This window comes from Cyphomyrmex costatus, unplaced genomic scaffold (assembly GCF_001594065.2).
Source record: "Cyphomyrmex costatus isolate MS0001 unplaced genomic scaffold, Ccosl1.0 scaffold1703, whole genome shotgun sequence".
Lineage (NCBI taxonomy): Eukaryota > Metazoa > Arthropoda > Insecta > Hymenoptera > Formicidae > Cyphomyrmex > Cyphomyrmex costatus.
The window spans coordinates 113,615-130,057 of NW_017275720.1; the positions used below are offsets into that span (position 1 = coordinate 113,615).

Genomic DNA, 16,443 nt, shown 5'->3' on the forward strand with positions numbered 1-16,443 from the left:
TGCGCATTACCAACTACGATCTTAATCTATTTCTCTCTATCAATCTCCTCGCCTTCACTTTCAAGAGACTATGCTCCTTCCAGTACTATATGTTCTAAGGTACAATTACATGCTTTTATGACGAGGATAATTCACAGGGATAACAGCCGCCGTTAAATCACCAGTCCCGTCGGGAAATTCCGGCCGTCGCCGAACACCGCCAATCGGAGATCTTCTCCCACGAGAAGCCGATCGGCGGAAAATATCGAGACCGACCGGAACATTACGAACGAGACTGACGATTCGGTATAAAATGTCATGGCGACAAGATTCGAGAGCCTATCTTAAAGCTCCTAGCAGGGGGTACAAACTCCGCGAATTTTATGGCGACTGAGCTTTAGTTACTAGATGGATGTTCCAAGCGGCAGCACAATCTGTTTTCCCCTTACCTCTTTCCCCGCTTCGTCAACAAACTCACGGCAAGCTTGGACGGCGCGCTTGCCAGGCTGTCCCGCAGCTTCCCGCGGCCCGCGCGCCCATCGTGGCGTTCTGTAGGCGTACACTCAATGGTGTGGTAGGCTGGACGGACGCACGTATTCGGCAATCTTTAAAAATTAATATCTCGTTAACTATTACTGTAATTGCAAAATGGTACAGAACTTTTCGACTCAGTATAGTCTGATCTACTCACGCATAAAATATTTGGCGGTTAATTTCGGCCACCCTGTATATTCTGTATTGATTTATTGTAAACATGTGTGTTTTGCATTTTATATATTGTTATTCTTAGTATTATTTCTTATTGTACATTTGAATTGTAATGTGTGAATGTGTGATACTTAATACAGTGGAATATATTTTAATGAAATTGAAATAATATATGAATATATAATTAATAATAAATATTATTTTTTAAAAAGAATTAATTGTAGTTATATTTAATACATAAATTTATTTTTGATTTTTTAATTTACATAATATTTAGTTATACATGTTTTAGTAATGTTAAACTTAACTGTTATTTGTATTAGTTAATATTGTAAAATAGTACATACATTGTGTAACAAGTGTGTATTAGTTGTTTATTGTGCGACGCGGGCGCGGGAGCGCACGAGCGAAGCGAGTGGTGTGTGGGGTGCAGGAAGCAGGGGGGTTCGAGAGGGGCGCAGCCCCCCCGAAAAATAAATTAAAATATTTCGTAAATAAATATTTAACAATACAAAATTTTGTATTGCTCATTACTTTTAATTATAATTGTGAGATTATTACAATTTGAAATTAAACTTAAACGTTATTGTAAGTTGAATGATATTTGTAGATACTGTATTGTCGTTTTGTCGTAGTTACTTTTATTATTAGAGAAAACTATGCTTACCCCTCCCCCCCCAGATGCCTCGAAAGGACGCTCCGGTCGGCACGTTTCTCCGTGTTGATATTTGTACGAGCGCTACCACTGCCTTGCGTCATTTTTCATAATGTAACGCTTTTGCGTGGGGTTAGAGAAATAACTCAACGGCTTGAGGTACTGGCTATTTACCGCACGCAAAAGCGTTGCGGTATAGGGCACATTACGTGCACGCGTGAAGAAATAGTACATTGTGTAACATGTATGGTAAGTTGTTTATTGTGCGACGCGTGCTCCCCCGCGCCCGTGCCGCACAATAAACAACTTAGCATATGAGTTGCACATAGAATTTTTCATTACGAATGCACTTTGTTAGTAATATGCTATACAATTATAAAGTCGCACGAGCGAAGCGGATAGAGCGTACTCTGCCTTCGCCGGGCGTTCTTGGCCGCCGGACGTTAAGGCTTCGGCCACTGGCACGCGACTCGCCGCTATCCGTTACAACTTCCGCATATCTTCTTCGTATCCCGCATTTTTCCTTCCCGATAATCGACATACGAAACGGGGTAGGGCGCTCTCTGCCTCCGTCGGGCGTTCCCGACCGTCGATTATCGGATCCGCTTTTCCTATTCCGACCAGTTTCATAATTACGCGACGTGCCGCGAAACAGATTTCGGTTGCTGGCGTATACCCGCGTCCATCGTGTTGTCAAACGCCGCCTCACAAGACCCGCGCTGACAATATAGCGAATCAGAGATTTGCCGAAAAGATACTCACGAAGTCAGTAGTACCGCCCCACCGTACGCACGAAGACATTACACACACCACCGAACGCCGATCTCGCGAGACCTAGAGTCCCTATACTAAGAGTCTGGCCAAGGTTGTCATCAAGCCTATTGGTTTCGACAAAATATGGCAGAGCCAATGAAGTGTCTCAAATTAATATTTTGGACGCGGTATTATTCAACTAGTAAGAATCATAGAAAGAACAAGAATAGAACAATAATATAATAAAGCTGTTTTTAACAATTTTTTAAATGTGAAAATACAAATGTAATTTCAATTAATGTATTCATAAATAAATAATTATATCATTTAATAGCAGCAGTATTATTAAACAGCACCAGTTTTATTCAATTAGTAGCAGGGCCCTCAAACTCCCATGTAATTTCTTGCACCACCGTTGACTGTAGTACCATCTGATATGTGGAATGTGAGAGGAATAAATTAATATTCCTACTGTCTTTTCGCTTATTTTACAGTTTATTTACACAAATATACACAAATATACATATACTTCGCGTACGAAGTGATACCGCGTGAACGAAACGCGGAAGGAACTCAGAGACAGCGAACTGAACTCGAAAAACCAGTGAAGCACGCTAAAGCTTACGACGAACGACTCGGATCTCGAAAGACAAGCGAAACGTGGCACGATCACCGGACGACTGCCTTTTTCCTCGACAGAACGCAGTTCCCCACTAATTGGGGAGCTCTTTGATTGGCGTTCTGTACACGTGACGCGCGCGTGAAACTGCGTTTCTCTGATGCAAAAGGTCGAAGGGATCGCTCGATCCGCGCGGACTCGAGCGTCCCTTCCTCCAAAACTTGTCTTTTGAGATGCCGACACCGAACTTCCGTTGCCATGCAGTGCGAGAACTGTATGTGTATACGTATATACACACGATCGTAATGACGATGTCGTGCACGACTTTATTATTGTCTCTCTATGTAACATGCTCCCCCCGTTGAGAGGGTAGTGAACAACTATCATATCGTTAATAATTTTAACGCATAGCTCGACTATAATGATACAGTTTAAACATTAGTGACCTTTTGTTTCGCATCGACCTGTGACAATGCTTGGGGCGAACTCTGAATTTGTCGATGATGCTTGGAGCGGTCATCGTGGTGTTTGGCGAACCAAACGGTTTTGAAATATATATGTAGCGAACTACATAGAATACGCAATCTATATTTTTATGAAATGGCAGGTAAGGGACATAAGGATTTGGCAGCTCTTTTCAGCTGTCCAGTTGCCGTCTTAATGGTGGCGGCTCGAGTTATTCCATCCTTGCCGGGATGGATCTCGCACACTCTGCCTAATATCCATTTGTTGCATGGTAACTGCTTGTCCTTGACGATTACAATTGTGCCCACTTCGAGCCTTGGTCCATCCTTGCACCATTTGTTGCGGATTTGTAATTCGTTTAAGTATTCGAGGTTCCAGCGTGACCAGAAGTCTTGGCGGACCTTCGATATGTGTTGCCATGTAGACAAGCGGTTAGCTGGAACAGATGTTACATTACCCTCCGGGAGGGTTGTTAATGGTTTATCAATTAAAAAATGAGCAGGGGTTAAAGCAATCGTATCGTTTGGGTCTGAGGACAATGAAGTAATTGGTCTCGAGTTGAGGATGCCTTCGACTTCGATCGCGAAGGTGTTAAACTCCTCGAATGTGAACAAAGTGTCGCCAACGACTCGTTTTAGATGGTGTTTGAAGAGCTTGACCATCGATTCCCACATTCCACCGAAATGCGGAGCTCCTGGTGGGATGAAATGCCACGTAATTCTATGATCGCTCGCAAACTTATCTGTAAGGCGCCTGTGATTCTCGGAATTCAATAATGCGTAAACTTCCTTTAATTGAGAATTCGCACCCACGAAATTGGTTCCGTTGTCGGAATAAATATGAGCTGGTATTCCTCGCCTGGCCACAAGTCGTCGCAGTGCCGCAAGAAATCCATCAGACGATAAATCGCTTACGACCTCGAGATGTACGGCCTTAACAGACAGGCATACGAAAACGCAAATATATATCTTCACTCGATTGCGATTGCGATGTTTCTTTTCCTTGATGAAGAATGGTCCGCAAAAATCGATGCCAGTGTGAGTGAACGGAATTGCCGCATTTACGCGAGCAGGTGGCAAGTTTCCCATCTTGTGCTTGACACCGCTGGCGTTAAATCGAAAACAGCGCGTGCAAGCTCGTATTATTTTCCGAACTTGGTTTCGACCATCGAGCAAAACTTCTGACGCATAACGTATAAGGTGGTTTGTATGCCCGCGTGGTGATGTCTTTGATGAGTTTCGCGGATAATAGAGTCAGTCAATTGATGTCGACTCGGCAACAGTATGGGATGTTTCTGAGAATGTGTTAAATTCGACGACTGCAGGCGTCCGCCAACGCGTAATAGGTCGTTCTCGTCCACGAATGGATTTAAATTTGTAAATTTGCATTTACTTATTGATCCTTTAATTTTGAGTTCTTTGATTTCGTCGGAAAACCGAGTTGCTTGAAGAAGTTTTAATATTCGAATCTCGGCCTCGTGAATCTCCTTCGCACACAGTGAGCCGAAATAATTGTTGGCAGAGCGCAAACGTAAGCAATATGCGACGATTCTACACAGCTTGGAATAGGAAGAGAACTTGTCGACTATGTTAAAATCGTTCATGGTAGTCGTCAAACAGATATTTTTCTTTAAATCCGGAACTTCGACTAAACGGGCGATTTCGTTGGGCCACTGATCCTCTTCTAAAGTCAACCACGATGGACCTCCGGGCCACATACGATTTTGGATAAAGGCGTGAGGAAGTTGCCCTCTCGATACCGCGTCTGCAGGATTATCCTCGGATCTAACGTGTCGCCATTCGTGAGTACCCACAGTTTCTTGGATTTCCGCAACCCGATTTGCTACGTAGGTCTTGAGAAGATGGGGTGATGTTTTGATCCAATGCAACGCGATGGTGGAATCGCACCAAAAAATCGTCTTGCTAGGAGAAATGTTTAGCGCGTTACGGATCTCCTTATATAATCGTGCTAGCAATAAAGCTCCGCACAGCTCGAGCCGAGGAACTGTGATTGTTTTCAAAGGAGCGAGTCGGGATTTGGCGGATATTAGTCTAACTGACACGTTACGTTTTCTCTTGGAACGAATATACCAACACGCCCCGTAACCGACAGTACTTGCATCGCAAAATCCGTGCATCTGAACATCAGATGCGCTTTCGATGAACAATTGGCGATCAAATGAGATGCGGTTTACAATTTCTAACTGACGCGCAAATTCCAACCAATCCGTGTATATGTCTTGCGAAATAGACTCGTCCCAATGTAAGTCGCACTGCCATACCCTTTGCATCAATCTTTTAGCATATAGCACAATGGGACTCAACAAACCTAAAGGATCGTAAATCTTCGCGACATCTGAGAGCAGATTTCGTTTGGTAATTCTTTCGGTAATTTTAATGGGATTTGTCAGATAATGTATTTTATCGTCGCTCGTGCTCCACATGATACCCAAAGTCTTTAAAGCGCGATCCTCCTTGAAAACAAGGTTTGCGTGTAACGCGCTAGTCGCCAACTCGTCAACTACACGCCTGTCATTAGACGCCCACTGCCTTATAGAAAATTTCCCGCGAGCTAATAATGCTATGATGTCGTCTCTAATCATTCGGGCTTCGAGGATTGTATTAGCCCCCGTTAATAAGTCGTCGACATACAAATGTGATTTGAGTACTTGAGCCGCTTGGGGAAAGGCGTGGCCTTCATCATCGGCGAGTTTCTGAAGCACGCGCGTCGCGAGAAACGGTGAGGAGGAAATTCCGAATGGGAGTTTGTTAATTTGAAACGTTTCCACGCCGTTTCCTCTGCGCCAAAGAAAACGCTGAAATTGACGATCCTCCGCGTGAACTAAGACTTGCAAATACATTTTCTCGATGTCCGCAGTGATCACGTATCTGTAAGTGCGGAATCGAATGAGATGTGAAAATAGTTTATCCTGAATTGTGGGCCCCACCATCAATAAATCGTTTAAGGATAATCCGTTACTGGATTTTGCCGACGCGTCAAATACCACCCGCAACTTCGTAGTATTACTTGAATCCTTGATTACTGCGTGATGTGGCATGTAATAGCCATTGTCGCGAGGATTCTCAATTAAAGATGCGTGCCCACGTACCAAGTATTCATTTATAGCTTGCTCGTACTGAGCTCGCAATTCGAGATTCGCATTAAGTCTACGTTCCAACGACATTAAACGCTTGAGCGCTAAAGAACGAGATTCGCCGATAAATACATTTGAATTCCGAAACGGTAACCGAACAGTATAACACCCGTCGTTATCGCGAGAAACGGTTTTCTCGAAATGAGCTTCGCATTCGGTCTCTTCCTTCGATTTCGGCGCGTGTTCTGCGAGCTCCTCAACTGTCCAGAATTTCGCTACTTGTTTTTCCAGATTCGATAAATAGCATACAGGCTTCGTTGGAACTCGTGCTGTTGTGCCGCCCGCTACTACCCAGCCGAGACGCGTCTTTTGCAAATACAAGTCATGGCCCTCGCATGACAAGTTTATTTGTCCCACAGAAAACAGAGATAGCGTTCCCCCTGAACCGATTAATAAGTCGACAGGCCGTGGTAGATGAAATTCTGGATCCGCTAGATTAACGTTTGCAGGTATTTTTACGGCGTTGCGTGGGAAAACTTCTGCTGGAATTAATTCCGCAATAGTCGGTATTAATAAACATGTTAAGTCTTTGGAAAAATCATCGCGCGTCGATTGAATGGTGATATGCACGATGCCCTTAGATTCTGTGTTCATGGTGTTTATCGTGCCGACGGGCGTCGAATACTTAGTCACATGCGCATTTAAACATTTCGCCAAAGATTCGGTAATAAAATTCGCGGTTGCGCATGTATCTAGAAGAACTCGACATTTAATGCGATTACGCTTGTGGTCCCGAATGTAAACAATTGCGCTCGTTAGCAACTGCGGAGAGAATGAACGCGAAATCGTTGTTAAGCTCAAAGATCGGTCGCCCGACGGATATGTTAGTCAGGCAGATGTGTCATTAGCGGTCTGTGCGCTCGAAGAAACGGACTGACCAGTGGTTTCAAATTTATTAAGATGAAGCAGAGTGTTATGCCGTTTTTGGCAAATCGTACAACTCGCGAATCTACACGGCAAGTCTCGATGGGATCGCATACAATTATAACAAAGCCGGGCTTTCTTTACCGTCTCGATGCGTTTAGGTACCGACAGCTGTTTGAATTTCTCGCACATGAATAGAGGATGCCGTTTGTCTTTACACATTACACAGTTTATTCTCGTGCGCGAGGCGCTCGACAAAAACGTTTGATTTGATGCTTGAATTCGTCTTCGCTTAGCCGAAGGTTCTCCCTTGATCTCGGATTCAAGCGTCTTGGAACGTTCGCGTCTCGAAGCGCAAACGGCGGTCTTGTACAGAAATTCGTACATTTTTTCTAATTTGGGTAGTTCATCGTTCTCTATAGAAGATTCCCACTTCTCGAGGGTTTTCTTCGGTAACTTGCTTTCGAGAAGATACACGACCATCTCGGGCCCGACGGACACGTTTATCGCAGCTAAAGAGGCAAGATGTTGTTGAACGTCGTCCGCAAGTTTTGTTAAACCACTCGTGGTTTCTTTCTCTAACACGGGCAAGTTGACAATTAAAGAGAGATGTCGCGTTGCTAAAATTCGTTTCACCTCATACGATCGCTCGAGAAGTTCCCAGGCTTTCGAATAACTAATACCGTCGATCTCAAGAATCCTCACCTTATTGGCGGCTTCCCCGGTTAACGCGGATTTTAAGTAGTGCATTTTGTCTACGTCTGATAAATCGGTTTGCGAGCCTATCATGTTATAAAAGGTATTCTTAAACGATAACCAATTTTCGAATTTTCCATCGAAGGTAGGCAGCGGAGCCTCGGGTAACTTAACTCGCCGTTTTTTGGTAGATGCCGTGGATTCGGCACGGTCGCTTCGAGTCTCGATGCTCGATCCTGCGGAGTTTGACACATCCGCTACATTTAAAATGTTATCAATTCTACTCGCGAGTGAGAAAAATCGCTCTTGAACGTTTACGAATTCATCTTGATGTGAATCTTGATTATCGGGATCCAATACTGTAAGCTCAATATTATGTTCTTCATATGCGTTATATACTTCGGTCAACCGAGCAATCCGTAATTTTAAGGTGGTATTATCCGGCGCGCCCTTGTCGAGGACGTTGGTTAGCTGAGTTATTTGGGATTTCAAAAAGGTCCGTCTTTGTAAAAGAACTTTGATACTATTCGACATTGTAAAAATTAAGAAATATCCTCAATTAACCCGCTCGATATGATGAATTGTAAAGAATACGTGACCGAATTGATTAATATCACCAAGTTGTTGCAGGTATCCAATGGATGCTGATAAGTCCGTCGTCGAAAGATCGCTCACTCAAAGTTTCTATATGGTTGACCTCGCTCTTCGTCCAACGCTTCCTTGTTTGATTGTTCATACCTCACAGGAGGCACCAAAATGGAATGTGAGAGGAATAAATTAATATTCCTACTGTCTTTTCGCTTATTTTACAGTTTATTTACACAAATATACACAAATATACATATATTTCGCGTACGAAATGATGCCGCGTGAACGAAACGCGGAAGGAACTCAGAGACAGCGAACTGAACTCGAAAACCCAGATAAGCACGCTAAAGCTTACGACGAACGACTCGGATCTCGAAAGACAAGCGAAACGTGGCACGATCACCGGACGACTGACTTTTTCCTCGACAGAACGCAGTTCCCCACTAATTGGGGAGCTCTTTGATTGGCGTTCTGTACACGTGACGCGCGCGTGTAACTGCGTTCTCTGATGCAACAGGTCGAAGGGATCGCTCGATCCGCGCGGACTCGAGCGTCCCTTCCTCCAAAACTTGTCTTTTGAGATGCCGACACCGAACTTCCGTTGCCATGCAGTGCGAGAACTGTATGTGTATACGTATATACACACGATCGTAATGACGATGTCGTGCACGACTTTATTATTGTCTCTCTATGTAACAGATATGAGTCCGCCAAAAGAGAGGAACTATAATGAATATGATGTTACCTGTTATCATCTGTTACTGCTTGGGTAATTATTATGGAACTATTTGGAATTGATTCCGATCGGAATTATTCAATTATTCTCTAGATTTCTATTATATTTTCTAGGAAAGACGGATTTTAATTATTCCGATAAGTTCCATAATAGGTATCCTGTTACTATTACATGTCAATGTGTGCACATGTCAGCACGTACTTGTGATTTGATGTTATTATTGCCAATTATTGCGTGAGAAATAAGAAATTATAATAAATAAATAAATTAGAAGGTAAAAAGGACTCTTTATATAAAAATAATTAAGCAAAGATGAAGGACATTTAGAGTAAAAAAATTTATTTTGACTCTAAATGGAACTTATCGGAATAAAATCCGTTTTTCCTAGGAAATACAATTATGGAATTATTCAATTATTCTCTAGATTTCTATTATATTTTCTTAGGGGCATATTTGTTTATAGGTCGGCACCAAAGACATAGAGAATGGATTGCGCGATCCGTGTGTCAAAATGATCGATAGGGATGAGAGAGAGGGACCGTGGAAGACGGCCATCTCCCTCTCATTCTCTCTTCCATTACACCATCGAATGGAAAAAGATAGAGATGGCCGTCTTCCACGGACCCTCTCTCTCTCATTTTCGTCGACACATTTTGATACTACTTAGATACGGGATCGCGCAGTCCATTCTCTATGTCTTTGGTCGGCACGGGCGCTTGTATGCACTCGCTTCGCTCGTGCCTCGCGCCCGGTCACTCAATAAACAACTATCCACCACTGTTACACAATTTACTATTTCATTACAAAAGTGCTCGTCGTAATGTGCCCTATACAACAACGTTTTTGCGCAGAAGAGTGGGATTAGAGAAATAACTTAACGGCTTGAGGTATTGTTTATTTACCATACGCAAAAGTGTTAAGGTGTAGGGCACATTACGTGCACGTGTAAGGAAAATATTGTTGCAATCGAATTTTATTTTCCGTATCACCGATCCAACGCGAATATTCCTCCTGCCGAACCTTTTTGTGCGACACGCATTCCGGTAACGACGAGCTAGTCCGAGCATAAAATCAGGTTGTTACATTTTTATAGCTTTTGCTCTTTCTATTACTACTCTTAACTATGTAATTCCCTCTAATATTAACGTTTTTTTTGCAAAACCATCAGTCAAGACGGAGACGAACTGTGCACACGCAATCTTATCGCGCACCAAATCAGTATACTTATGGCTCCCGCAGACAGAACGCGGCAACGCTTGCCGCGCGGCGGAAGTTGCCTCGATAGCCATAGGGTATGCCAACCGTACCAATCTTTCAATGTCCGAACTAAAAGAAACTACGCTTTCTCTGAATTTTTGTTTCCTATTTGTAAACTGAGTGTAACAAGTTTGCAACAATTGCGCCTCTCCGAAGCGCAATTCTAAAGGTTGATTTATACTGGCCGTAAACTTTTAACTTATGCCGTAATCTGTAAAAATTGACCAATAACAGTCGAATGAGAGGGGAATAATCGATTATAATTGGTCAATTTTTACAGATTACAGCATAAGTTAACAGATTACGGCCAGTATAATCCAACTTTAACTTGGCTTTCAATGTTGCAAAATTTAAACTCTAAATTCTGTATACTTTCCAAAAACGTACACGCTTCTCCCCCTCCCCTCAAACATGAAACTAAAATGGCGGTTTTCTTTCCTTCTTGCCAGTGATTTGCGTATGCATTACGACCGTGCGACGTTATTCGTGCGCGCGTCGCAGGATGAAACTAGAGGCCTAGAAAACAGAGATGCGACATTGCGTCGGTTGGGTTAGGTAACCATCACCATTTTAATTCAATATAAGTGCTCTTGACCAATAAGCTGATGACAGTTGATGCAAAAGGTAGAAAGATTAGATTAGGTTAGGTTAAGTCCGATATTAAATATTCACACAAATAAGAATACTTACACCATAATAATAGTTTTTTATTGCACTTCGACACTGTATTGTCTAAATTTTTCTCTATATATATATGTACGTACGTTATAAAACTATATCTATTAGATGCAATAGTGAATTAAAATGGCTCTCTGATCACGTGTTTTAGACAGCCAATCAAGCCATACCCTTCAATGACGCATCTCTGTTTTCTAGGTCTCTAGATGAAACCACGGTGGTCGCAGAGGCGGGATGGAGGCAGAGATGCCATTCCATAGACGGTTTACGACATCGCCACTAATGCCATCGGTCGGCGGCCTGGCACAACAGTTAGCACTTACACAAACAAAGCTCGTGTACGTGTGACTTGATAGCAGAAGTGCGTCGATCATCGCGCTGTCCTTGTCTCTCTAATCATTCGTCCTTGTTTACCTTCGGCGCGCTGAGAACAAACGAGACAGCGAGAGAATCTGAGAGAGAGAGAGAGAGATAATCCTTCTCGCTGACTCGCTGTTGCGTCATTCAGCCGTAATTTCTCCGAATCAAGCGTCAAAGGACCGAAATGTTTTTTCGAGCGATCGGCGTATATCTATTATATCAAGAAGCATAGAGAACATTATATATATATATATATATATATATATAAAATGATACTTTTATATGTAATATTTCATTTTATATATATATACACTTTTATTTTATATATATAATATATATATATATACATATATAATAAAAGTATTATTACAAATATTATATATATATAATTATAATAATTTTTAATAATATTAAAATTATATACAATATGTATAAAATATTTGTAATAATACTTTTTTAATAATATTAAATTATACACACGCATTTAAATGAAAGTTATTGTAAGATATCAATTAAGATCTACGTGTCGGGCTGTACGTACTCCTACGTGTTTTCGTAGTACTCGCGCCGTAATTGACACCGCCGGTTTTTCTGTTCGCGCCGTTTTTCACTTTACGTGTTTCTGTCTCCGTTTTATATACGTGCCGCTTATTCTCTGTCACCTGTACGCGCGCGCGCGCACACACACACACACACACACACACACACACACACACACACACACACACATATATATACTTGTATATATATCTATATATAGATCACACACAACACAATAAACGTTTCTGGTATCGTCTGCTTATATTTAGTACGCGTTTTTATTTCTGTATTCTCTCCCCGATCGAACCTCTTCCCGCGACCAGAATAATTACGGCGAGCTGATCCGCCCGGACGTAAGGTTGTTTCAACGTACATTTTATATAAGTATACAAGGATCGTCTGAAAAGTTTTAAGCCTAACATAGAAACAAGTAATTTTTCGGTTAAATTCAATTTTATTTTTCCACATAGTCTCCTTTTAAGTCGATGCATTTTTTCCAGCGATGCTCCCACCCCTTTAATCCATTCAAATAATACTGATCGTCTTGCTTTGCAAAATAGGCGTCTATGGATGCGATGACCTCCTCGTTCGATGAAAATTTTGTTCTCCGAGCCAAACTTTGAGCCTAGGAAACAGAAAAAGTCGCTGGGGGCCAGATCTGGTAAATACGGTGGATGGTCAATTAATTCGAACCGCAATTCGTGAATTTTTGCCATACCGACAGCCGAAGTGTGAGACGGTGCTTTATCTTGATGAAACAGCACTTTCTTCTTTTTTAAATACGGTCGTTTTTTCTCAATTTCTGCTTTCAGCTTGTCAAGTAATGATGCGTAGTGCGTCTCTGTTATTGTTTTACCTTTTTCAAGATAGTCGATCATCACAATTCCATGACTGTCCCAAAAACCAGTCGCCATCACCTTTCTCGCCGATAAAATCGTCTTCGCTTTCTTCGGAGCAGTCACACTTCGCAGTCCACTGTTTTGATTGTTCTTTCGTTTCAGGAGTGAAATGGTGGACCCAAGTTTCATCAACCGTTATTAATCGATGCAAAAAGTATGACTCGTTTCGCTTAAACCGCTCCAACAGGGCCTTAGAAATGTTCATTCGAATGCGTTTTTTGTTACAGAGTGAGCAAGCGCGGCACCCAACGCGCGGTTAACTTACGTATGCCTAATTCTTTAGTCAATATATGTATAACAAACATGTTCTCAGCCTCTACTATCTCCCTAACCTTAATTCGACGGTTGTCCATTATCATTTGATGAATTTCTTCGATGTTATCGGTGGTACCGGTGGTGGTCGCAGTTGTTGGCCGTCCCGAGCACTCATCATCAGCTAAACTGGTACGACCACGTTTACATTCAGCTACCCATCTTTTCATGGTGGCAAATGATGGGGTAGAGTCCCCGTAAACAGCATCCAACTTAGCTTTAATTTGCGTAGACGTATTGCCTTTCAAATGCAAGAATTTAATTATAGCACGATATTCTATTTTTTCCATTTTTACAAAATAACGACACAAATGATTGTCAAACAAGAACTGAACGTCCAAAGTGTCTACAATTGTAACAGATATCTTTCATAAGTATCACGATTATAATACCAGAATGGCTTTGACGAGTAACGCCATCTTCATGATAAGACTCAAAACTTTGCAAACGACCCTCGTATATAATCATACAATTCTTCCTGGCGTCGCGATGAACAGTTAAATATCTTAAATATAATGAAGGAAATAATCGCCTATAACGGTCAAAGCTGGATCAAAGTGCTAATAATAAGTATGAGTGAATTCTTATATACCATCTATGTAGCCCCCCTATAATTGCGCGCTGAAACATTCAGACATATAACGCATAAATACTACAGTAGTATTATAATATCACCGAATAATACTTGATTAATTTCAACTTTAAACACAAGGATGACAACTCAAAACTCCGTAAATAAATCGGATCTCAATAATCTTATTCTTTATATTACGAAAAATATCACAAGTTGGCGTTTTGTCCCGGTTTCCAATACTGGACTCATCAGTAAGGCAATGTAATGGAAACCTACCTTAGACGCCTTGGGGAGATGTTAGAAAGAAGTTCTATATAAACAATCACTCATATAATTCGGCACTTGCGAGAATTGAAATGAGTAACTATAGACCTCTGTTGGCTAGTCGACGTAGTGATATTTTTCGTAATGTTGTTAATATTTAAATATGTAATTAAAGCGCATTTTTCAGGCCGCGCGAGTTAAACTAACTAATTTTTGTACCGACCGTAAATTGTCTACAAACAATGAAGGAAATAATCGCCTATAACGGTCAAAGCTGGATCAAAGTGCTAATAATAAGTATGAGTGAATTCTTATATACCATCTATGTAGCCCCCCCATAATTGCGCGCTGAAACATCGTTATAGGCGATTATTTCCTTCACTGTTTGTAGACAATTTACGGTCGGTACAAAAATTAGTTAGTTTAACTTGCGCGGCCTGAAAAATGCGCTTTAATTACATATTTAAATATTAACAACATTACGAAGAATATCACTACGTCGACTAGCCAACAGAGGTCTATAGTTACTCATTTCAATTCTCGCAAGTGCCGAATTATATGAGTGATTGTTTATATAGAACTTCTTTCTAACATCTCCCCAAGGCGTCTAAGGTAGGTTTCCATTACATTGCCTTACTGATGAGTCCAGTAGTGGAAACCGGGACGAAACGCCAACTTGTGATATTTTTCGTAATATAAAGAATAAGATTATTGAGATCCGATTTATTTACGGAGTTTTGAGTTGTCATCCTTGTGTTTAAAATTGAAATTAATCAAGTATTATTCGGTGATATTATAATACTACTGTAGTATTTATGCGTTATATGTCTGAATGTTTCAGCGCGCAATTATGGGGGGGCTACATAGATGGTATATAAGAATTCACTCATACTTATTATTAGCACTTTGATCCAGCTTTGACCGTTATAGGCGATTATTTCCTTCATTGTTTGTAGACAATTTACGGTCGGTACAAAAATTAGATATCTTAAATATATTTTGCAAAGTACAATTCTTAGTGTGTCTTCTATATCATATTGTATTACAAGCATCTAAATGACATAGAGGTTTTACAGCTTCGTAATGCACATCTAGAGTTTCGACGATTACGTTATCGCTGTCCAGTGTATCTATTAATTATTTCTGTTTACATAAATGTTTTTTCTCTTTACATATATGAAAGCTTTGTCCTCTTCTATTACAGTCGTTGTAATCAAGCGTTCTCACTATGCTGTGCGAAATCATCCCGTAGTTCCCATCGCAATCCATAGTGATAAGCAAGAAGCACAAAATTTGTTGAATTTTGTCAGAAAATTCCATAGCACAAAACATGAAAAATATATAGTGCGTGAGAATGGTTTGTCTTCTCAGCACCGCTATTTCTTTCCTTTCTCGATAAACGACAGCAAGTTTAGTAGCGTTTCAAAGCATTTGATTTCGTAGTAGGCTTTACGAAAACGCGCGTACATATCAAATAGGACAGAGTAAGTCTTTTTGGTAATTATGCACTATAGGGGAGCCAGCTCCGATGACCTTGACCTTGACATATGTTGTCAAGATCATGATTCTGAGCAACTTTGCCTTAACAACTAGGCGGCGGTCTCTTATAGTTTCTGAGATATTTAGACCTAAAAGTCTAATTTCGTATAATACAATAATATGTCTTTCCGGTATATATCTAGAAAATCAAAAATGGGAAACACCTACTTTGTTTGTAAAGTACTGAATGTTGCGAAGTGTATGCGTGTATGATATTAAGTACTATTCTGCACCCCCTCTTCCTATGTAAATGTGTTAAATCTTCTACGCGAAGCAACTATCATCCCCCTCCCCCCTGTGCACGAGCACACGATTTCCATGGTAGTAGTAGTAGTAGTAGTAGTTAGTTGCAGGTGGGCTTTATTAGCCTGTTAACGCGACCTAGATCCGTGGGGTTCCTTTGTCGCTCCCTGCTTTTTTCCATAGGTCATTCAGTCAAGCCCAGTCTCGTGTCACTTACCAGACTTATTAGACTGCTGACCTTCGCATTTTCAAAATCCTTGGGTGTCATAAACATATGTCCCCAGGATTTGTACCTTTTACAAGCGAGTGCAGGGCATCGGCACAATAAGTGCAGATTGTCCTCGCTTTCTTCTCCACATAGCCGGCATTCTTTCTGCTCCGCTAGTCTTAGATTAAAATGATGTGCTCTGAGGGGCAAGTGTCCTGTCAATAGGCCTATGCCACTTCTCAGTTTAGTCTTTCCCATAGCCAGCAACTCTCTGGTTCTTGCTTGGTTTGGAGATCTCATGAGTTGTTTGGCTCGTTTACAGCCCTCTGCCCCCTTCCAGGAGTTCGAGTGC

The 16,443-nt window shown here is 41.4% G+C and overlaps 1 protein-coding gene across 1 annotated transcript; it reads right to left on the bottom strand.

The window, feature by feature from the left end:
- Nucleotides 1-3,307: 3,307 nt before the first annotated feature.
- On the bottom strand, nt 3,308-4,267 carry LOC108771976 (uncharacterized). Its single transcript, XM_018537406.1, has one exon. It carries the CDS (start codon nt 4,265-4,267, stop codon nt 3,308-3,310), a length of 960 nt encoding a protein of 319 aa, XP_018392908.1.
- Nucleotides 4,268-16,443: the final 12,176 nt, after the last annotated feature.